The following is a 24,223-nucleotide window of genomic DNA, read 5'->3' as shown; positions in this document are numbered from 1 at the left end:
CATTGGTGGACTCCATGGCAACACGACCGATGCAAACACAATCTGGAACTTTGTCTCATATTGGGATAAATTGATTGAGCTTTAGGTTATTATGTTGTTGTCCCCATTGACTTTTTCTATTCCCTGAAAGTTACTTTTTTCATACTTGCATTTTATTAGCGATGGCCTGATATGGATGTTTTTGTTTTGTTATTTTATTTTTATGCAATTCTACAATATTTGTCTTTCAGCAGTGGCCGATATTTGCCAATACTATGATAGATATTAACCTCTAAATCCATTGTAAGGCATACAAATGAATGTTATAATAAAGTTCACAAATAAAGATTTCCCTTAGGCCAGATGTTTCCGGTAACCCGACGACCTGAATTTAAAAAATAAAAAAACAGACCTTAAACATTGGACGATTTTTCGGCGATTTGAGAACGCAGGCGGAAGTGCGCATGCCACTCCCCCGTGTGGACTGATACAACACACACGTGCGTTTGTTTATTAGCGCGACGGATCACATCGCATCTCTCGTCTCCCGTAGATTTCAGTCCACTTCTGAGTCAGCTCGAACTGTCTTTCTCCGTCTTCATTTTGCCCCGTACACTGAGGGAACTATATTATGATAGATCAATGCGCTTAGACACGCGGAAACGTGGGGACGAGCCACACGCGGCTGCAGGTGAGCGATAGGTGCGTTTTATGATTGACACGTGGCAGGACTAATCGGCAGTCCACGCCACGAGGAAATAAGACTCAATTTATGCCAAAAAAATCGTCCATTCAACCTTTAAGATATGATCGCTGCACTTTTGATAGGTTTCGTTTTACCTTCGGGCGCATCCATGTTCGGGCGAAAACCTGGCTGCGGGCGACGCGGTGTGTCTGTCCCGCCCATGGATCTATTATAATATCTGGATAGGGCGTGGCTCACCGCAGCATGTCGCCACCACCCCCAGTGGCCACTCCATTGGTACTGCAGCCAAAGAAATCGTGTGGCCCAGAAAGCTTTTTTTCCCTAGAGCGCAATGTAACGAAAAACTGCTCATGTTCGGCTGACAGGGACCTGGAGCTGACAGGGACCTAGAGCTGACAGGGACCTAGAGCTGACAGGGACCTAAAGCTGACAGGAACCTAGAGCTGACAGGAACCTAGAGCTGACAGGGACCTAGAGCTGACAGGGACCTAGAGCTGACAGGGACCTAGAGCTGACAGGGACCTGGAGCTTTCAGAAATGTCGGATATAGCGGCAATTTTTCTGACTTTTTCTAATTTTAAGATTCTTCAGTTGTCTTTAAAACACATTTTAAGCTGTTAGCTTCAGTTACGCTCTAGCGCGCCGCTCTAGCCCAGCTCATGTGCTGATTGGTCAGAACGGTGACCGTTTAGACCAATCCGAGCGCGTAGGTGATGTGAACAAGCCGAGATGCCATGAACGAGCTACAGGCGTAAAACTATGGATCTATAGGTTTAATAACAAATCATGGATCTAATGACCACCACGGACCTGAGGGCCGAGGATCTACTGCTCAGAAGCAATGTCTTGAAATGTTTATGCTTGAAAAACTAAATAACGGAATAAATGCTATGGAAGGAAAACAAGGAAATGGAATGTTTTGCCAGCGGTCCCACCGTCTCCCCCGCTGTCCTCAGCGCTCCCCCGCTGTCCACCGCGCTCCCCCGCTGTCCCCCGCTGTCCTCCGCGCTCCCCCGCTGTCCTCCGCGCTGTCCCCCGCTGTCCTCCGCGCTGTCCCCCGCTGTCCTCCGCGCTGTCCCCCGCTGTCCTCCGCGCTCCCCCGCTGTCCTCCGCGCTCCCCCGCTGTCCCCCGCTGTCCACCGCGCTCCCCCGCTGTCCTCCGCGCTCCCCCGCCGTCCCCCCCGCTCCCCCGCCGTCCACCGCGCTCCCCCGCCGTCCACCGCGCTCCCCCGCTGTCCCGCGCGCTCCCCCGCCGTCCCCCGCCGTCCACCGCGCTCCCCCGCCGTCCACCGTGCTCCCCCGCTGTCCTCCACGCTCCCCCGCTGCCCAGCGCTCAGTTCATTACCGGAAACACACTATTTATTTTATTTGGCCTTATTGACCCGGGATATTTGCTTGTTGGCTGTTGAACTTCATTTCATATGCACATTTAAACAGAACTGTTTGGAGCCTGGATTGGTTTAGAGGCCAGATTTTAAGCCGATGAAACTGAAACACTGATTCCCCATGTTTAGTCCTGACTGGGCACCACATGCCCTCACACGGCTTATATTAAAGCTTCCACATTATTAAAAAAATTATACATTTAAATCAATCTATAATTTCCTTTTTTCATAACTCAAACCTCAAATGCACATAATAAATAATGTGTTGCCTGATAGTATAAACTTACGGCCATATTTGGAGCCTAATTGCTCTTGTATTTCCATAGTATTTCCAAGTTACAGGTCAGATCTGTGGAGGGGGAGCACACTCACTGTAAGAATGCAAGATTTTCAAGGGATTGTTGTGCAATAAAACAGCCTGTAATTGAATAAATGTAAACATGGAAAGATTTGTACTCATTATTATGGCTTTTCCAACAAACACACATTCTTTCAAATCTGAACACTCATTGAAGTAAAAGTTTGAATAATTGTTTGTTTTCTTCTGTCCTTAGCTGGGAACAAAGACGTTTCCCATGTGGAGGTGACAGGACCAAACGGTCGTAAATGAAAACGCCGTTCCACCACAGCACATTCAATGGAAACATTATCATACATATTTTTATGTATAATGTCATAATAATCACAAAATCACAACAGCAGTTGCCTCGAAGGATGACAGTGCAAAAGAGAAGCAGATTAAATGTTCACAGGAAATTAGCAAATGGATAAATGCTCTATTTGCTCATTTGCTGTGAACATTGTTTGTATTTATCATAACAAAGGATTGAAATGTATGTAGAAATGTGTTACAACACGTGTGTTACGACACGTGTATTGTTAAAACACAATGTCACCTTCAGACTCTCAGACCTTTATAATATCCACTTTATGAAATGCCTAGAGTCAGAGGAGTCTCATTTATCAAGAATATAAAAGTACTTCTGAAACTTTTTATTGGTTTCAAAGTACATTTTTACAGCTGTGTAATAGTTAAATCTAAAACGCAATTTCAACCACAAAAATATACTAAATTCTAATCTGACTTATCATTTGTGAATTTGCATGCTGTGGTAAATCAAATACTTTAGTTAATCTAATTTGTGACCTGTAACATTTAAGTTTTGCCTGCACTTTGTTGTTTGTCTTTTATTTTATGTGATTGTATTTGTCAAATAGAGACTACAATGTCTTTAATGGACACGCAATTTATTGTGCATGTAAACTTGAAATTACCTTTAAAATATATTTACATTTATATTTACATCGATTTAGTAAATAGTGCAAACAACATATTTTGATTAATATAATGACTGTGTAATAAATATTTTACATTTCTACATTCGTCTTACAATTCTATTTTCCCCCCCAATGCAAATGTAGCCAATAGAACAAAGAGAGGAGCGGTCACATGGCTATAGAGAGCACAACAAAGTAATAGCACAGGTTAAGTCCAAGTGCACGGTCTCACCAGAACCATGTCTCCTGGTTGTCGCGGCGTCCAAACACAGACTTTAATGCATAAAACATGTAACATTTTCTCTCTGTGGATACTGCAAAAGTGCAAAATGGTTTAAGTGCATATGACAAGTTACATTAGTAATTTCACTAAAACATAGTTAACATAATTAAATTTACAGAAAAAACAAATCTTGCCTAGTTTTGACTCATAACACATAACTATAGTTTCAGCGTTGGAGGCTCATGCTATCAACCACTTCACGACTCTGCTGGTCCGGGAGGATTTGGGGGACTCCAGAGCCGGTCCCCTGTAGTATCTGTCCTATCGCCGTTAGCTTTAGCACGCACAAGTTATGAATATTCAAGAGGGTTTGGGCAGGTACCCACCACATTTATGACAAAGCCTCGTTCAAAGCCTTTGTTGAGTGTGTAAACATTTTAGTGTTTTATTGAAGATGATAAATAGTGTGTAAAACTAGCATCTGAGCTAAAGGATAAATAGCTTTAAGTGTAGATGTTTTGTGCTTCTGGTAAGACTCTAGTGACACTAAACATCCTCTTGTTCATGTTACTGGCGAGGAGTGGATAAATGATATAAATATCATGAAATAAACATTTTATTTCTTATATCTTATAATAAATACACTTAAATATGTGGATTGGCTTCACCATTCATTTGTATGTGAAGGATTGTTCAATTTGATCAGCCAAGTGTAAGAATTTGAGCAACGGAAAGTGAATTTGTGAATTTTGTGTCCATGGTAACACTGCACCACCAGCGAGCACACTTCTTGTAACTTCTTGTTCCCAACTTTTCTTCACAAACTGGGACTTGACTGACCATAAATATTTACCACAGAAACAAAGTAATTAGCAGAGAAACATGTAATATGCACTGTGAGTTTAAGTAGTAAGTAGAGTGTAAACATTATCACTCTCCAGCGTCTAATTCCACTCATACCAGTACATCTCTGCTGTATCAAAGTATTTGGATTTTAAGGGTAGTATAACACTGAACAAAAACAACAATGACATTGACATTAACATTGTCAGGACTCCGTTTTGATTTTGGCCTTCGCTTTGTGGCTGCTGTGCATCTCTGGTAAAGACTCACTGACAGAGGACTGCGGCGTGAGTGACAGAGCGCTCTCCTCCAGCTCCTCTTTCCTGTCCTTCTTCTCCTTCTTCAGCCGGAGGTGCTTGTCGCAGTGATTGCCAAAGGACTCTAGCTTGGCAAAGGTCTTGTTGCACACTCGGCAGTGGTAGGGCCGATAACCCCTCCTCAGCCTCTTGCACAGCCTGTAGTACGACGACCTCACAAACGTCCGGCAGCAGACCCCGCACTTCAAATCGTCCGGTCCGCTCGGAGGCTGTGGTTTCTGGCTTTTCGACGGGGTTGGCAGCCTCTCGTTGCCGTGGCGCTGGACGTGTGCCATCAATCCCGACTTCTGGGTGAAAGACTTGCCGCAGACGGAGCACTGGAAGGGCTTCTCTCCGGAGTGGATCCTGCGGTGGGTCTTGAGGTGCGACGCGCGACCGAAGCGCTTCCCGCACTCGGGGCACTTGAAAGGCCGCTCCCCCGTGTGGATCAGCCGGTGGGCCACCAGGTGCGACTTCTGCTTGAAGTACTTGCCGCAGACGGGACAGCGGAATTTTTTTTCTTTGCTGTGAGAGGCCAGGTGGAGGTTGAGGTGCGCTGAGGAGATGAAGGTCTTGTGGCACACGTGACAGGAGTGCGGCTCCAGTCGGGCGCGCCTCTGCCGTCGTCGGACATTGCTGCTGCTGCCGCGCTCACAGGACGCACACTTGGCGGGGCTGTGGGAGTGGCTGGTCTGAGGGGTGAAGCTGCAGCCGCACACAGAGCACAGCCTCTGAGGAGCGTCATCCAGCATGGGACTGTCGATCACCATAGTGCCACCGCCAAAACAAGAGCTGCCTCAGGTCGGCACCTCATATGAACTCTGCAAACAATGACAAACAGCTCATGTTATTGTAAAAGAACCTGGAAAGTCAAACTCTTGAAAAGGGTCTTGAAAATGCGATATGTGACTGGTTGTCATGTACTGCAATATTGATTTTGTGATATACTTTTTGAGAGGGCTCAACATAATCAACTATTTGTGACTAGTATAAAAATAATTGTTTCCACATTTTGTCACGTCATGATTACAACTCAAATACATTTTATTGGAATTTTTTGTTAAAGAGCAACACAAAATTGTGTTGACAATTGTGAAGTGGAAGGAAAATTATACATTTTAAAAAAATATATAAAACTGAACAGAGCAGCGTGCTAAAGTATTCAAGTATTTTCTCTGAGTGCCAACAATTGCTGTAAGAAGTTGAAGGAGGAAGTTGTGGAGAGGTTTTAAGCAGGGTTAGATTATACCTGTTCACGAGTGGCTCAACTCCAAACCTACAATGGCCGTCCACTGAAACTTACAGGACAAAAAAATGCCATTTTATAACAAAGACAGCAACATTATCAAATCATAATGTCAAAAATATTTAAACAATGTCTGATTTTCATCAATAATACACTTTATTTATAGATTCATAGATGTATGTCACCATATTTCAACCTGTATTTTGTTGATAATGTATTAAAGTCTCAATGTACAGTCGACTAATCAAAACAATTATTGTTGACTAGTCAAACACTAAAATAATTGTTAGAGACAGTCCTACTTTCATATTTTCATATCAGTTATGTTAAAATGTTTGTGCCGTATTGTATCAGTCAAACTGTCCAAATAAAAACAGAGCAGCAAAATGTCGCCTGTTTTCAACATTTTCATTTTTAAAAACGGTACATATCTGTCAGATGGAGGCGCTTGGTCTTATTGTGACATATTTAGTTTGTTGCAATATAAATCATTGTTTTGCCAATATTGCAACATTGATACTTGTGCAGTACATTGCAGCCTTACTTCTACATGACATACTCAATAGCAGAGAGAAGTGTTTCTCAAACTGTGGGTATGTGCACAGGTCTGAGAGGCTGTCTGCAGTTTGACTGTTGCATTTAGAGACTATGAAGAGGCGGGGCTTAGCAGTTCTGCCTTTTTCTTTTTTTTAAACAAGAAGTCAATGGACCTGTTTCTATTAGTTAGCCATTTTAGATCAATTTTGCAGTTTACAATGAAATGTAAAATGACTATTGTCCACAGCACAGTTGCGTTTGGCGTTTTGCACATTTTAGGCATCTGCTTCAAAAAATAACCCGTTCACAATAGTCATAGAGCGCACTAAATACACGTTCATGGGGAGGCCTAGGTGAATGAAATGACAACTCTCTCGACATGCAGACTTCCACACACGCACAATGCAACGACAGTCAGACGCAGCGCGAGCATGCAAACGGGCTCGGGCTGGAGCGCTCGCTTTACGCACAGATGCGCCGGGGCTCTCCGCATCCCCGACCGGCCGTGGTGTCACCGCTGTCAGCTGGAGATGGTGGGGACGGGTCTGCGGCACCGGGACGAGGCTGCTCCGAGGGGGACAGCGGGGGCAGGGGGGGATCCACACGGACGAGGCTGCTCCGGTGGGTTTGTGCGGAGGAGAGACTACAGCACCATCTAGTGAGGGGAGGAACAGCACGATCCTCAGCCACCAGAGCCAATGAGGGAACTGTAATGCAGGCTAGAGTGAACGTCGCCATGGTAACCTACAAGCCTAACCTACGCAGTGTAGTGAATAAATGCAGTAAGGTGATAAATATTTGATTGTCCGTTGATATTGCGTCCCGCCCTCTTCTCAGCTATGAACAAACAGTGACTTGTTCTTGAAAACTAAGGCAAGGCAAGTTTATTTGTAGAGCGCATTTCATACACAAGGCAATTCAAAGTGCTTCACACAGCAGGAAAAATGCATTCAAATCACAAAGAAATTACAGAAACAGAAATACAATACAATTAACTAAATTTAAAATTATCAATCCAACTGATTGTTTAAACTAATAAAATCACGAACAAAAGAGAAGAGTGCAAAGAAAAAATCCTTTCAGTCATATGCGCAGCTAAACAAAACTGTTTTTAGCTTAGATTTGAACATTGTCAGAGTAGAAGCCTGTCTCACATCTTCAGGAAGAATGTTCCAGATTTTAGCTGCATCAAACTGAAATGCAGATTCCCCATGTTTAGTCCTGACTCAGCACCAGCAGGAGGCCGGTCCATGTTTAGTCCTGACTCTGGCACCAGCAGGAGGCCGGTCCATGTTTAGTCCTGACTCTGGCACCAGCAGGAGGCCGGTCCATGTTTAGTCCTGACTCTGGCACCAGCAGGAGGCCGGTCCATGTTTAGTCCTGACTCTGGCACCAGCAGGAGGCCGGTCCATGTTTAGTCCTGACTCTGGCACCAGCAGGAGGCCGGTCCATGTTTAGTCCTGACTCTGGCACCTGCAGGAGGCCGGTCCATGTTTAGTCCTGACTCTGGCACCAGCAGGAGGCCGGTCCATGTTTAGTCCTGACTCTGGCACCAGCAGGAGGCCGGTCCATGTTTAGTCCTGACTCTGGCACCTGCAGGAGGCCGGTCCATGTTTAGTCCTGACTCTGGCACCTGCAGGAGGCCGGTCCATGTTTAGTCCTGACTCTGGCACCAGCAGGAGATCGGTCCATGAGGTCCTCACAGTCCGAGATGGTTCATATGGCACTAACATATCCAAGATGTACTTTGGTGCTAGGCCATGGAGAGACTTGTACACAAGCAGAGCTGCTTTAAAGTCTCTTCTCTGAGCCACAGGGGGCAGTGCAGAGACCAACTAAAGGATGTTACAGTTGTTCCACAGTTGTGTAAATCGACTGCATTTGTTTGTGGAATTTGGAGAGTTTTTGTGGAAGATTTTCTGCATTGAGGTTTGAGTAATAGAGGGATACTGCCCAGTTTGGAGAATATTCCAGTGGGAATGTGGTTCCAGACACAATCAGGGTTGTGAGGTCACGAAGCCAATTGATTTTTAATGTGTAACTTAAAGGTGCCATAACATGCTTTTTTCACGTTTCGTAGTCTATCCTAAGTGTATAATTGATAATAATAAGTGTTGTGCAACACCCTTAACATAATAGTTAAGAAATATCACCCAGACCTTGGACCCCCTCACCAACCCGGAAATGCAAACGGCTTGATTTGATATTCGCCCCCACCCTTGTGAAGAGCGATCTGGCTCCCCCGCCCAACCCGTGACGTAGTCTCATGGCCCGTTCAGACCGGTGCGGCAAAAGCGTCCAGTTTACATTCAAAGTCTATGTAAACGCGCGTCGAGCACCTCCTGCGTTTTTGCGGCGCGGTTTCCACTTATTTGCGGCGCGATTCGCCGAGGAGCGCGGCGAGGCGGGCGCGCTTTTGCGTTTTCCGCTCGAGACGCTTTGACGGGCGAATAAGCTTCAATGCTTATTCAGAGATGACGCTCCGGTGATGTACGCACACATTTCCCCCGAGAAGAACCGGCACCACAACAATGGCAGACGATATATATATATATATATATATATATGTATATATATATATATATATATATATATATGTATATATATATATATATATGTGTGTATATATATATATATATATATGTATATATATATGTATATATATATATAAAGATATATATATATATATAAAGATATATATATATATATAGATAGATATAGATATATAGATATATGTATAGATATATCTATATCTATATCTATATATATATATATATAGTTATTTACTGTTAAAATAAATTATTTTATATTATAAAATGTGTGTCCTGTTTACATGCATCTTTTTCATATATATAATACTGGGGAGTTTGTGGGAAATTCAGTGGCTATTTAAAGATGTACTTATTTAATTTACCACAATTCAAGATCATAAACAAAAACAAACAAGGACAAGATGAGATAATCCTTTATTAGTCCACACAGTGGGGAAATTTCAGTGTTACAACGCACAAGTAGGTGCAGAAGTAAAGAGAACAGAGAACTAAAGAGCTGAGAAGCTTCTCACTGTTTTATTCATTTAACTTTATCTCATTCTGTGTAAACAACATGACATTTGGGCTCAATCTTGAGGGAGCTTGTGGTCTTTGCTATAAATATGAAAATCCCTTTATCAAAAACACTTCTGTGTTGTGGACGTTCAGTCCTCTGTGTTGTGGACGTCCAGTCCTCTGTGTTGTGGACGTCCAGTCCTCTGTGTTGTGGACGTCCAGTCCTCTGTTGTGGACGTCCAGTCCTCTGTTGTAGACAGAAGCTGCTGGTGATTATCCTGTAGAAATCCCCAGTGGCAAGAGGTCTGAATAATAAAACAAACAAATAACTATATAGCCTAAATTTAGTTTACTTGTACTTTCATTAAATATACCACAATCGAATTTTAAATGGTGCACTATAACAACATATTAACGCTATGAAAACTATGTTTAATTTTTACTATCTATGTACTTTTCATTGGTTTTATACACAACCACAGCACATACACAGCACATACACAGCACATACACAGCACATACACAGCATACACACAGCACATACACAGCACATACACAGCACATACACAGCACATACACAGCATACACACAGCACATACACAGCACATACACAGCACATACACAGCACATACACAGAAGATACACTTGATTATTGCGCTCAGACATGAATATTTCTGTACTGACCTGATGGACTGATGGACAGGCGTCTGTAGTTGTTGTTGTCCTGGTACATGTCCGCGCACCAATGCAGGAAAACAAGTCATCAAACAGGACCCGGGACAAACGAAACTACAGCTGAGAGCGATGTTTATCCAGTCTTGAAGCAAATGATGTTATTGACTAAACTCGGATCACTGGTGGTTCCAGACACGCCGCCGAGCGTCTCCGTTTTTGGGCTTTGAAGAGCAAATACGCAAAAGGCACTTTCTCAACTTTGATCCGCCATTAGAGAAGCCAGACTGACAACACCTCCACTGCGCATGCGCACGCGGCAAACACGCGTCTGCTTATTATATTTCGTCTCTGCTCCGCTGCGTCGAGAACGCGGCGTATTTGCGGTTTTCTTCATACGTCCAACTTCGCCATAACTCGCGAATAGGCGTTTGCGGTTTGAACGGGCCATTAGAGCGCGTGTGTGCCCCGCCCACCCGTGACGTAGCTGTTAGCTCCGCGGTGCGCGCGAGTGAGTGAGAAACGATAGAACTTCAGATCAACACTACTTTGAGACTAAATAAATCTGGTGTTACTTCTACAGCGTGTATATATATATATATATATATATATATATATATATATATATATATATATATATATATAAAAGTCTTATGTCCATCGCGCTCTTATTTCCTGGTTTTTCGGTATCGGATAGAACTTCTCTCCGTTTATTTTCCTGGTTGCTGCATCAACTGCCACATAAACCTTCACCATTGTGATAATAGTAAAGAGTGCGATATCATTAATGACGTTTTGGGCCTCTTTGAACCGTGTTTCGTCGTAAATCGAAGCAGAAAAACTCCGGGGCTTGTAGGGAGACACGAGCCTGCAGAAGCGCCGGGGGGAAGGGGGCGGGAGGCGGCAGGCGGGAGGTGGGTGGAGAGGGGGGAGGGGGAAGGGGAGGGTTATGACGCGTGCTTGCCCTTATGACGCGGTCTTGCCCCACCGCCCGTCAGTTTGGAGATTTGAGGAAAGGAGATCGTCTGTAATATAGCTAAACACTGCGGGAATCAATCAAAAAACACTCTGGGTACATATATGAAGCACATATAGCAATGTAAGAAGGGTAAAGGCTCTGAAAAGTCGATTTTGCATGTTATGGGACCTTTAAAGAAGTAAAATCTAGAAAATGTAGGCCACCGGCTTCTACTGAATTTGTGATAGCTGAAGTTTGTGTGTAGTGAGTTTCATTGTTCCACACATAGTTGTGCAGTGCTTGGTCAATGGATTTGCTTCTATTGGGCTCCACATGAAGGGCCTTTGTAAATGAGTCTGTTTTAGTTCGTAATGTGCGTTTAGTGACAGATCTATTTGCAGCCGGTGGTTGAACCTACAAATATTTGTATTATTAATTTATAACTGCCCTCAAAACAGTCTAGCATAGAAGACTAAACAAGGTTTAGTTTCTCTGTCAGCTTCCTGTTTCTAACCTGTTTGTCCCGTCTTTCCTCAGATAAAAGTACAACAAATGGATGATGAGTGCAAAAACAAAGACGAGAAATCGGTAAGAAAGTTCTACTCTGGCCAGTCCACAGCACAAGTATATGTTTACAGTACATCTTTACACTCTTTCTAAACTTGAGGCTTGTACTATGGCTGCATTAGAGGTTGGCGAGGTCACTTCAGGTTAAACCTGGTTCGGCAGTACCAGCTGGGTCACTTTCTATCAGGGTACATCTCCATGGCAACAGGCCATGGACTCATTACCTGCTCCGGACCAGGCTTAGGAATGAAAACAACATCAAAAATACTTTTCATCCTGAATGAGACAATGGGGAATAGAGGATGATGAGGTGCTGGAGGAGGGACCATCATGGGAGGACACGCCCCTACATGGGATGTACCACCAGAACATAACTGAAGTGGCGGATATCACGAAATACTACCAATGGCTAGAAAAAGCCGGTCTGACACAGCACAGAGGCCCTGATCATGGCAGCACAGGAGCAGGCCCTGAACACCAGATCAATAGAGGCCAAGATCTACCAAGACCCAAGGTGTAGGGTGTGCAGAGGGGGCCCTGAGACCCTCCCGCACATAACTGCAGGATGCAAGATGCAGGCAGGGACAGCATACATGGAGCGCCATAACTAGGTGGTTGGCATAGTGTACAGAAACATCTGTGCAGAGTACGGGCAGGAGACCCCAAGGACAAGGTGGAAAACACCTCCAAAGGTGGTGGAGAATGACTAAGCCAAGATCCTCTGGGACTTCCCGATACAGACAGACCGAATGGTAATGGCGAACCAACCGGACATAGTGGTGGTGGACAAGGTGCAGAGGAAAGCCGTGGTGGTGGACATTGCAGTACCATGGGATGGTAACATCCGGAAAAAGGAGAATGAGAAACTAGAGAATTACCAAGGCCTCAGAGAGGAGCTGGAGAAGGTCTGAAGCGTGAAGGTATCGGTGGTAGTGGCCTGTAGTGATCGAAGCACTTGGGGCAGTGACCCCCAAACTGGAGGAATGGCTTGAGCAGATCCCAGGAAAGACATCAGACATCTCGGTCCAGAAAAGTGCAGTGCTAGGAACAACAAAGATACTGCGCAGAACCCTCAAGCTCAAATAGAGACCACCCGCGGAAGGTGAGAAAGAGTTTAAAAAAAAAAAAATATATATATATATATATATATACATATATATATATATATATATATATATATATATATCGCCCCTGAGCCTCATAAAAAAGCAATGTGAATTTTTCTACTTTTTCACAAATCTGCAGCAGGTTTTCGAAAGACTGAGTTGATATTAATGCATCAGCAGCAGGAACCGGAACATGGACTTATATTATATGATATTATTTCTAGGGCTGGGCAACGATTAAAATTTTTAATCGTGATTAATCGCATTATTTCCCTGATTAATCACGATTAATCGCATTTTTACGTGCAAAATTCAAAATGAATTCAAAAGAAGTGTAAAGTGCATGAGCATTTTTATTCAGTAGCAGTTAAATAAAATATTAAGTATTCACTTGCCACAAAATCCTGAGCCACAATCATTAAAGATGAACAGGCCACTTCAGAGGGAACGTCAGAAACATTGTAATCTCATTAAACATTAGACACTCAAAACACATTTTAGGAGCATTAGAACCAGTCTAGTACCAAATGTCCCTAAACCAGAAAACACTTCAGTACTGTTTGTAAATTCTTAGAACTTGACACTAAAGCGCCATAACATTAGTTGTGCAAACAAACACTTAACCAGTTAAATACAAATAAATACATTGTGTACATTTTAACTTAAACAATGTGATCAAACACAAAACTAAAGCTTATTGCCACTGCCAGGGCATTGAAAAGAACCAGAAAAGTTGGTAGATTCCTAAAACTGGGTGTTTTTTTTACTCCTCTGCACTAAGCCAGTTGCTAAGGCACCAGATTATTCACGTTTTCAGCTGATAAAGACACGCACCGGGCCCTTCTCGCGGATCTCCCCAGCTACGGCGCCCGTCCCCGGGTTGCCTCGGCTGGCGCCTATCAGCTGACTTTGTAAAGTTAATAAACCAAAGCCATGGTCCTACATTAAACTCCATTTACACCACGAGAAAAGCAACACAGCACAACTCCTCCACTGAGCATGTGCAGGACGACTCGGACGCACGTCTGCTGCTGAGTGTATTTTACGGACATGAGTCCGGCGCGTCGAGAACGCTCGTCCGGTGCGTTTGTCTTTCTAATGTACACGAGCTCAAATTCTGCGTCGGGCGCGATTCGGCCGCAGCGGTTTGTACGAGGCTTTAGAACTGGTGCAGACCAGGGGAATCCGACCTGCGTTAATGCGCGTTAAAATGTCAAGAATTAGACATACACCGATGCTATTCCTTAACACATAGAGAACACAATTCAACTTAGAATATGAAACGACACAGAAATATCAGACATTTGTATGGCAAGCTTGGGAGAAAACGCCGGGTGAGACGCAGGAGGATCACGCAGGCTGCGTACAACAGCCTGCGTGATCCTCCTGCGTCTCACCCCGTTTTTTCCCATGCTGGTTGGTTTTATTAGATATTCTGGAATAGGCGGGTCACATTTCTCATTGGTCAGCTTCACATCAAGGCACTTGTTTTACAGCTGGTATTTTTCCTAGAGATCAAGCCTTGGGTAATCATTACCCAAACTCCTCTGGGCTGTCACACCCCCCCTGGGGCAACATTCTTTACAACACCTTCACAAACAAATGTTGTCACACACCCATTTTTCTCTTTGACTAATGATGCAGATAAAATATCACTATTATTCAGATAAAATACATCACAGAAATCATATATTCATATTTTATCACATTTCCCTCCTGTTTATCACATTTCCCTCCTGTTTATCAAAGCATTAGTCACTGTTTCATATGCCAAACACATTACTCTTTTCAGTTTTCAACATGTCTTTTATATTGGTGTTAAAATGACACTTTTACACACAAAAGTTATGCACAGTTCTCAACATTGAACAGACTTCTTTTCTCTCGGCCCACAACATGTCTACTGCCATTACTGTCCTAAATTTTGAGTCGGATTGGTCAATCTCTGTAATTTGACAAACAGACAATTTATCTTGTCTATAATTTTGTGCGGTGTGATGGGAAATATAGAAGTACAAGCGGAAAGCCCTTAAACCCGCTGCTCTCTGGTCAGTCAGTTTGACTTGTCAGGGACCTCTGGACACCCCAATAGAATCAAATACGTAGTATCAGGTGCTACTGGAACCAGATTGTCCGCTAACCTCTCGACCTTGACCCTGCGGTATGGTTCTGGGTGATGCTGGTCTTTGTTCTGACCATGGCTGGCCACAAAAGGGATACATAGGCACAACGTCCCACAAGTGTCCCCACACCACCATACGTCCTCGATTGGTTTCTTAAGAGACCTTCTTCCGCTGCTCGCTTCGGTCACACCTTTGACACATATGAACTGGTACATTTCCCATCTCAATTCATAATCTCATTAACATTGCATGTAGTTATGTTGTAGCAGATAAAAAAACTATCTTAGTTAGTGTAAACAATGGTGGCTGTATAATATGCCATTGTGTTTCTTCAGCTACTGTCATGTCAATTGTACATTATACATTTCACATTTCACATTACACATTTCATAACCTTTTATTTTGATCACTTATTTTCTTCCCTCTATTTCCCATTTACAGGTATACACAGTTGTGTATGTTGATTGTCCCGATTGTCCGGCGCATAATACAGGTGTTCAGCACCCATATTACCGTCATCACTTGTGATGATAATAACTGTTGATTCTTTTCGCAGAGTATGGTACTCTGCGCACCGTAGCCTCTCGCTCCCATTCATCGTAGCAGAGTATAGCACTTTACGCACTGTGGTCTCTGTGTTCGTTCATTGTAGCAGAGTATCGTACTCTACCGTAGACTCTGGACAAAACTCATACAAACGAAGTCCTGCGTCTTGTAGATTGCATATGGATCTGGTGCTGTGTTGTCTGCTGCACCCATGATCTCGTCCCTCCAATGGTGAGAACGACACTGTGTGGCTCCGTCCACTTGGCTCGTCTCTGTAAACACCACATCTCCAACACGATCTTGCTGCGGTGATAAACAAAGTCTTTTCGACAGTTCAATGTATTTCAAACAGTTTTCTTGTTTACAATTTTTTTTTTTTTGTAATTATTGATTCTGAATATTTGTTTACTAGTCCATATCCCTCCTTTTTGAGACATGGCCTTGCCCATTTCTCAAACTTCTACATTTAAACAAAATTCAATCATCCAGATAGCTTACAACGATGTAATCAAGGAAAAGATGGAATTGCGTCTGTCACTCCAACTCCGCAATGTCACCTCTTGACCTTTCACAGTTCAGTGCTCAAATCCCTGGCTGAGCCCCTCCCTCAAAGGCGTCGGCCCATGTGTCTGTGTCTGTAATCCGACACTGCCAAACCTATCTGTTTTACCACCATTTGTTTCAAACTCTAAATGTTTTAAACTCTAAATGTTTGGTCTCCACGTGTGCGCTCGTATGTATGTATGTATGTATGTATGGGTGTGTGTGGGTGTGTGTGTGTGTGTGTGATTCAAATACGTCAAACAATAATAATTATCCCAATAATTCCCCGTTGAGCTGGCCATAAGGGTCAGTTCACAACTTTGAATCCTTCATCACATAATTAACATAAAGTTTCCCATCTCCTCTTGTGGTGTGGCCTGCATGAGGTCACACATCTAATGTAATACGTGCTAATCTTCTATATGTGCTTCAGGTGAGTTCCAAACTCAATCTCTCACACCTGCTCATGTGATGCTTTACAAACATTGTGTATTAGTTTGTTCTAGCAAGTCTATATGTGTATTAAAAATCAAAATGATTCTAAACCTTCCCCTTGTCCATAAGGCACATCTCTTATCAACCTGTTTTTCCCCTTGTTGCCTACTTAGAGTTGTGGCTCCGACCTGAGTCCTGTAATGTTTAAGTCCTGTTATCACTGGTTTCATAACTTCTATAGCGTCTAAATTTAGATGATATTGTCTTATTTAAATCTATTCAATTCTTGATTGAATCTCAACAATCCTTCAGGTATTTCCTTTAGAATGTCAAATTATTTCCCTGTTAATGTTAACTTTTCCTATTACTCATCAGTCAACTCCCCCTGAGGTGTTGCCGTTGGTGTCCCTGTGATCCGTAAAGATAACAACATCTGCTCCATCCTGAGTCCTCTCCCCAAATTATTTCCCAGTCAATAGCCCCTTATCTCTGACTATCTTTTATGACTTGGTGTCCTCCCATGTCCCCCCACTTGGTGTTGTTTGCCTTTAGTTAATGACACACAGTCATGTCTTTCCAAGGAGGACCTCTGCACGTCACTATTTAACTTATTCCCTCACTTACGTCTACATCGCAATAGAGGTTTCTTCATGATAATACAAATAAATAAGTTACTGATATAACTTTTACTATCACTTTACTTACTGCCCGTTCTACTCCTATGTCCAAAAACATCAGTAGTCACTCATTTACCCATATTATCACTTCCAGGCCTAACATCTAGTCATGCATTAAGTCCAAAAAGATCATTTTCATCAAGTCCAAAAATAAAACAAAACAAAACAAAATGTAGCTTTGTTTGGTGCACACAAAAAACGCGATACCGTAAAAACACAACTTTTGTATTCTATGTCGGGGACAGGAAGTGTCCTGTCTTGTGATCACATTCCCCAAAAAATTGGCCATCTATAAAAATCTGAATTCATCTTCATCTCTTATCAAGTTTAATAAAATCTTTACAATTGATTGTTGTCAATCCAACAAAAACCCTTAAAATTTGTTAAAATACTAAAATTTAAAACCAGCTGGGTTTAGTTCGCCTAATTCATTCATTCAGAGCGTCCTCTGAACTGCTTTCCCTTCTCCTGCCTTGTTGACCCCCCTTATCTCCCCCTCTCTGCCACGTCATCTGAGCATGGAAGTCTCCCTCCAAAATCCTCTGACTTTTCCTTTTACAGTTTGGGGTGATAATTTTGGCATTATGTGGTCTCGGTCGTCTGAGAGAAATGCTACTTGCTTTACAGTCACGTCATATCTCAAGCTTCTAGTAGAATTTCTTATTGATTTTCCACCGGAGATAATGCTAGGTGTTTAAAGATTCACCCGTGACTGCAAATTTTAGATCTCTCAGAATAATGCCTTGTGACCCTTGTATGATTAATTGTGATTCACATTTGTTAGTTAATCACTTATTAATCCTGATTCACACATTCACACTTCCCTCTTACTTATTTCGCTCGTGCACAGCGCTTACATTCACCCATCTTTATGTCAGTAACAACTCGGCATAAGGCATCATAACTTTCTTTCCTGTGAGAAACTTAACTCGTGGTGAGCAATCTAACTCCTTTATGTGAGAAACTTATCTACACAAAGCCAACCAATATTTTTCCAGCAATATCAAACTCCCTGCTTATGTGAGAAACTTATCTCGTACATAAGCCTACAATATTTCCTCAGTAATATCAAACTGGGCAAAAAAGCCTACAATATTTCCTCAGTAATATCAAACTGGGCTATAAAAGCCTACAATATTTCACAGTAATACTAAACTGGGCATCCACCAACAATATTTCACAGTAATATTAAACTGGGCATCCACCAACAATATTTCACAGTAATATTAAACTGGGCATCCACCAACAATATTTCACAGTAATATTAAACTGGGCATCGACCAACAATATTTCACAGTAATATTAAACTGGGCATCCACCAACGATATTTCACAGTAATATTAAACTAATGCATAAAACGTTTTATGGCTAACTCTTTTTCACACACAAAGTTTTTGTCTGACTTTCTTTGTCGCCTGTGTTCTCCTGCTGCTTCGACACGACGCGCTCTCCTCGCGGAGAATGAGGTGCGATTGGCGGCCACGGGAAAAGTGGACTTCCTTTCTGCTGTGCACAGACTTCACCGATTCACCCGTCAATCTCCGCGAAGGGCAGCTGGTCGTCCGGCTCGATAGGACCAGAAAATGTCAAGAATGAGACATACACCGATGCTATTCCTTAACACATAGAGAACACAATTCAACTTAGAATATGAAACGACACAGAAATATCAGACATTTGTATGGCAAGCTTGGGAGAAAACGCCGGGACTGATCACGCAGGCTGTTGTACGCAGCCTGCGTGATCCTCCTGCGTCTCACCCCGTTTTTTCCCATGCTGGTTGGTTTTATTAGATATTCTGGAATAGGCGGGTCACATTTCTCATTGGTCAGCTTCACATCAAGGCACTTGTTTTACAGCTGGTATTTTTCCTAGAGATCAAGCCTTGGGTAAACATTACCCAAACTCCTCTGGGCTGTCACACACCCCCCCCCTGGGGCAACATTCTTTACAACACCTTCACAAACAAATGCTGTCACACACCCATTTTTCTCTTCGACTAATGATGCAGATAAATATCACTATTATGCAGATAAAATACATCACAGAAATATAATCATATATTCACATTTTATCACATAAAATAATTGACCTAATTGACATAATTGACCTTAAAATAAGATAAGATAGCCTTTATTTGTCCACACATGGGGAAATGTCGGTGTTGCAACGCAAGTCGATACAGAAGTAGAAGAACAGATGACTTATAGGAAGCTTTAAAAAAACTCTCTTATATATGAACTCACTATTTTATACGTTAAGCTTAGTGAAGCTTTAGTGACAAACTATTAATGTAGTGAATCAAATGAGTGCTCACAGCAGCTTTACTCTGTCATGTTAATACTTTATTACACTCTGACCTGTGTTTTCACCTGTATCCCGTGACCTGTCCAGGTTTTGCTCTGGTTTGGGTATTTTCCTTACAGAGCTGTCATCACAGAAGTGTGTTTTCTTGTTGTTACATTAGCGCTGTTTTTAGCACAGCTCTAACGTCCACAAAACCGCCTCCTTTCTTTATTCCAAGTGTTTTCCAAAACCACAGGTCTTTTTCCTCACTCAGACCTCCACTCAAGTCTGTAAAGTGCGCAACGCAACGCCACTGGGAGCCTATCCCAGTGGGCCTTAGGCTTTTTCCCAAAAAACAACCTATATTTTTGAAAGTTTTGAAAGTGGCTAATGCAGCGTCGGAGCTCGCGCTGCCGTGCCCATTGACTGAATAATCGCGCTGTGCGTGTAATAACTTTTCTGTGAGAGGAGGAGGCAGAGGCGTTTTCAGTGCAGTAGTTTGTTGTGTGTCTGAGATCCCGTAGTGCAGTTGAATGCTCCTGTTTGTATGCTCTCTGACCATTCATGGCTCTGACTCAGGCAGCGCTGGATTTAAATACTCTGAACTCAGCTAGTAACTCAAGAAGTGTCAGTATGGAGAAGAGAGAAGATTCTAGACACCACTTACGCTGCTACTGCCACAAAACCGCCTCCTTTCTTTATTCCACGCGTTTCCTAAAATTACACCTCTCTTTCTCCGCTCAGACCTCTGCTCAAGTCTGTAAAGTGTGCCCGGGGGAGAGGCGGTGGCTGCAAAGGATTGTGGGACTTCTAGTTCTAGCAATAAAAATGCTATATAAAATCAATACATATAAATTGGAAATGTTTGGCGGGCCAGATTAAAACGCCTGTGGGCCGCATGTTTGACACTGGTGTAATGTTTAAGCCACGGAGCTACGCTGTTCACACAGGAGACACAGACATGTACCACACACCTTGTTTTCAGTGTTTACTTTTTAAAACTGCATTTACAGACATCTGTGTACAAAAGGTACGTCCAAAACCATTCAGAATGAACTCCTTGACTGTTTAGCTGTGAAAAAAAACTATATTTGTGAAGAAGTGAAAGCGGCTGATTTTGCTATCAATCCGAGCCGATGAGACTTGAATCTGATGTGTCAAACTCCATGCTCCGTTACCTTGACTACAAACACAGTAGTTGTAGAGTTTATTACCTGGATAAGAATAACGCTAAGCATAAAGTGTTGCTTTAACTTCTATTCATAAAAATATGGCTTGGTTATTAGAAAACCCATGAAAGAATGCCATAATGACATGTCTTCAGTGGCGGATCCAGGGGTGTGCATGTGCGGGATCGAAAATATATATATTTTTCTGCGTGTATAAAAGGCGGTATGGACGATTTTTCGGCGATTTGAGAACGCAGGTGGAAGTGCGCATGCGCGCTCCCCCGTGTGGACTGATACAACACACACGTGCGTTTGTTTATTAGCGCGATGGATCGCATCGCATCGCTCGTCTCCCCTTAGATTTCTGTCCACTTCTGCGTCAGCTCGAACTTCTTTCTCCGTCTTCATTTTGCCCCGTACACTGAGGGAACTATATTATGATAGATCCATGCGCTTAGGCACGCAGAAACGTGGGCACGAACCGCACGTGGCTGCAGGTGAGCGATAGGTGCGTTTTATGATTGATACGTGGCAGGACAAATGATTTATCCACGCCACGAGGAAATATGATAAAAAAATTTGCTGAAAAAAATCGTCCATACCACCTTTAAACCCACGTAATATTACTTGAACCGTAAAAAAAACTACAAATCCCTACGTCCATGAATGCAACATCCGTTCACGTGGTTTACGTTTACGGCACGTTATGCGCACACTGCATCACTTCACTGAGATTTGCACTGTTATTTCTGTTGTGTGCGTATTTTGCACTGGACTAAATGTAAATACTGGGTTTTATGTTATTTGTCAAATGCACTGTTAAATATGGCACAGCCATGAAACCTAACTGTATTCTGTATTATTACTTACACGCACTTCCGATAGTTGACCTAGAATCTTGCGCACCCCCTTCAGAAAATGTATCTTCTCCCTGGTCTTTAAGAACAACTTTCCATAGCAATATTGTCTGTGATGATTAAATATGTTACACATGTAGTCCAGGGTAACTAATGCCACTTAGAAGCTAGTTTATGAAACAGGTACAGTTGTTTGTGTTTTTTATATTCTAATCATGTAGTAATTGCTACTCTGCACTATAAGTTACAGTATCACTGAGATTTTTGTTTTGCTCTTTACAATCTGATATTTTATAAAGTGAAAAATGTAATTTTATGTCAAATGTATTTTCTCACAAATTACATAATTGTATTATCATTACCAAATGTGGAAATAAAGTACTTGATTCAGTTGTAAATGTGTATTTAAATATGTATTTATACAGTCAATGTAAAATATTCCATTTTGGACTTTAAAAACCAAAAACACGCTCGTGTCAAATAGCCTCCTCTATATGTTGCACCTCCAGCGCCGCTTGTCTTTGGTTTTCTTTCGTTTTCTCACTAAAGGAACAATTCTCAGTCGTTCTGCGGAAAGTGAAACTTACGCCCGGCGTGACGCGCGTGCGGCGCTGTGATTGGCCCAGACTCAGGGTTTATATGTCACGCGCGCGCATCCCTTCATCATTTGGACCGAGGACCCGACACGGACCCAGACCAGGTACTTTTACTCTAAACTTCTGCTTTTACTCGCGTCATGCTCTAGTTTAGTCACTTTCACATGTCAGCGTCAGTTTACTTTGACATGAGCCGCAGTTTTGGTTTCTAAAGTCAGGAGGATATAACTTAACAAGACGACAAACAAATGTTTAACTAACACAACAGCCCTGTGTCCATTTACGGACAGCCACTAGAATGAGGTTTGGCCGAAGCCACGTTCTTTCTGTGATATTATTTCTCATAATCTTTGTTGTTATTTTGTATTGAATTCACCAAAGTGGATCTAAATGACGTCCATTTGGTGTTAGATTTGCTTAAAACAAAATTACAGGTTGGAGACGATTGAAAAAATGAAAGTACTAAATTATTGTGACCGATTAAAACGTTTGTTGATGGTTTTAACGTGAGAGTTTCGCTTTGCGGATTTGAAGTGAAGAATGTCGGGGCCAGGCACATGTTTGCCCCCTGGTGGTCAATACATCACACTACAATAGGAATAAATACACTTGCTAAAAACGTACAGAAATAAGCTCTGCAAATTGGTAAAAAATATGCAATAAAATACTGTATTTAATCAAATAGAGCTCAATAATGTCCAATTCAACATCCAGTGTGTTTTTTGAAAATATGACAGTAGTTCTGCTTTATGTTTAGCCTATGTGTGAATATTTTTTTAAATAAATGTAATGTTTTTATATTTGTAAGAGAGTGAGTGCAGACAGAAGCAGATGTTGAGAGCCACAAACATCTGCTGTAACAGTAAGTTGTACACATTAACACACAAAACTAGCCTTCCACACTGGCCATTTCAGCGTATTAAATACTAAAATAATATAATAATAGATTCTGATAATCTGCTTTCATGTCAGTGAAGCCTGAATATACAAAACATTTGAACATACAAGACATATTTGCATCATTCTTTCACATTCTCCAGTTCAGTCAATTCATTAAAAAAAACATTTTAACTAAAACCTAAATGACAAGTTGTCATGTTTTTCTAATTACGAGGTTATTTGGTGGGACAGTCCTTGTGGTAAATAATTATCGTAGTTTTACACATGTTAAGTTGTAGTTTGTAAAGAAAATTTGACAAATAAAAGTAGAAAATCACAGGAAGTAGTGCTGATTTTTCATTTGTATTAATAATAATAATATTTCTGCAGGTGAACAAAAATAACAGTCAGAGTATGATTCTTTTAGATTATGTTACTGACAGAAGAAAGGGGGGAGGGGGTGATGCCAGAGAGTACAGAGTATGTTTTATACAGACCAGGCATCGAGTAGTTTTTTTTTTTTTTTTGTCTTTAGGGCGAGAGGAGAGTGGAATGGTTTGTTTAATAGCGGTTTCTTGTTTAAGAATTTGGATTTATGGATTTTCTTCAGAATTATGAGGAGGTTTATAATGTCATGTTTGTAAAGATCGTTTTAAAAACCAAAGAGCATGTCTTGAAAACGAAAAGAAAAGTTTGAAGTAGATTTTTGAATGAATCTGACAAAGTGAAGTATGTCCAGAAGGTGGCGGTGTTGGGTCATGACCAGAAAAGGTGAGTTCCTGTTTCACTGTGTGATGGACAGAATGGACAAGTTGTGTGCGTTAATGTCCCGAGGATGCTCTTGACTGTAGAACAGCCATGCAGGAGTTTGTATGATACTTTTCTCTGCTTGTTTGTGATGAAAAAACTATATCTACATAGTTTTTTCCACAGAATATTTGGTACAAAGCTTCTCCAGTGATGGTGAGCATATGGGACGAGAGTAGTTCATTGATTGTCCGTTGATATTGAGTCCCGCCCTCTTCTCAGCTATGAACAGTGACAGCAGCATCCTATGAACAAACAGGATGTTACAGTTGTTCCAGATGACAAAGGTGTAAATCGACTGCATTTGTTTGTGGAATTTGGAGAGTTTTTATGGAAGTTTTTCTGCATTGAAGTTTGAGTAATAGAGGGATACTGCCCAGTTTGGAGAATATTCCAGTGGGAATGTGGTTCCAGACACAATCAGGGTTGTTTAAAAGGTCACGAAGCCAATTGATTTTTAAT

The 24,223-nt window shown here is 42.1% G+C and overlaps 1 protein-coding gene across 2 annotated transcripts in view; it reads right to left on the bottom strand.

The window, feature by feature from the left end:
• Nucleotides 1-3,301: 3,301 nt before the first annotated feature.
• LOC140359350 (uncharacterized) overlaps nt 3,302-24,223 on the bottom strand; it is a 48,926-nt gene continuing 28,004 nt past the window's right edge. Inside the window, exons 1-2 of one of the 2 annotated variants that reach the window (XM_072444236.1) lie at nt 6,964-7,092; nt 3,302-5,531 (exon numbers count right to left, since the gene is read on the bottom strand). In XM_072444236.1, coding sequence (XP_072300337.1) covers nt 4,620-5,480 — 861 coding nt within the window. In that variant the 5' untranslated portion in view covers nt 5,481-5,531; nt 6,964-7,092 and the 3' untranslated portion in view covers nt 3,302-4,619. Of the gene's footprint in view, nt 5,532-6,963; nt 7,093-24,223 lie in introns of those variants that run through there. The other variant, XM_072444238.1, reaches the window with a different exon arrangement.

The sequence above is a fragment of the Eucyclogobius newberryi genome, unplaced genomic scaffold (assembly GCF_026437365.1).
Source record: "Eucyclogobius newberryi isolate DKJ021-1_F unplaced genomic scaffold, fEucNew1.0.hap1 SCAF_14, whole genome shotgun sequence".
NCBI lineage: Eukaryota > Metazoa > Chordata > Actinopteri > Gobiiformes > Gobiidae > Eucyclogobius > Eucyclogobius newberryi.
Note: the sequence above shows the minus strand (reverse complement) of the source record. Positions and strands in the feature narration are given on the sequence as shown.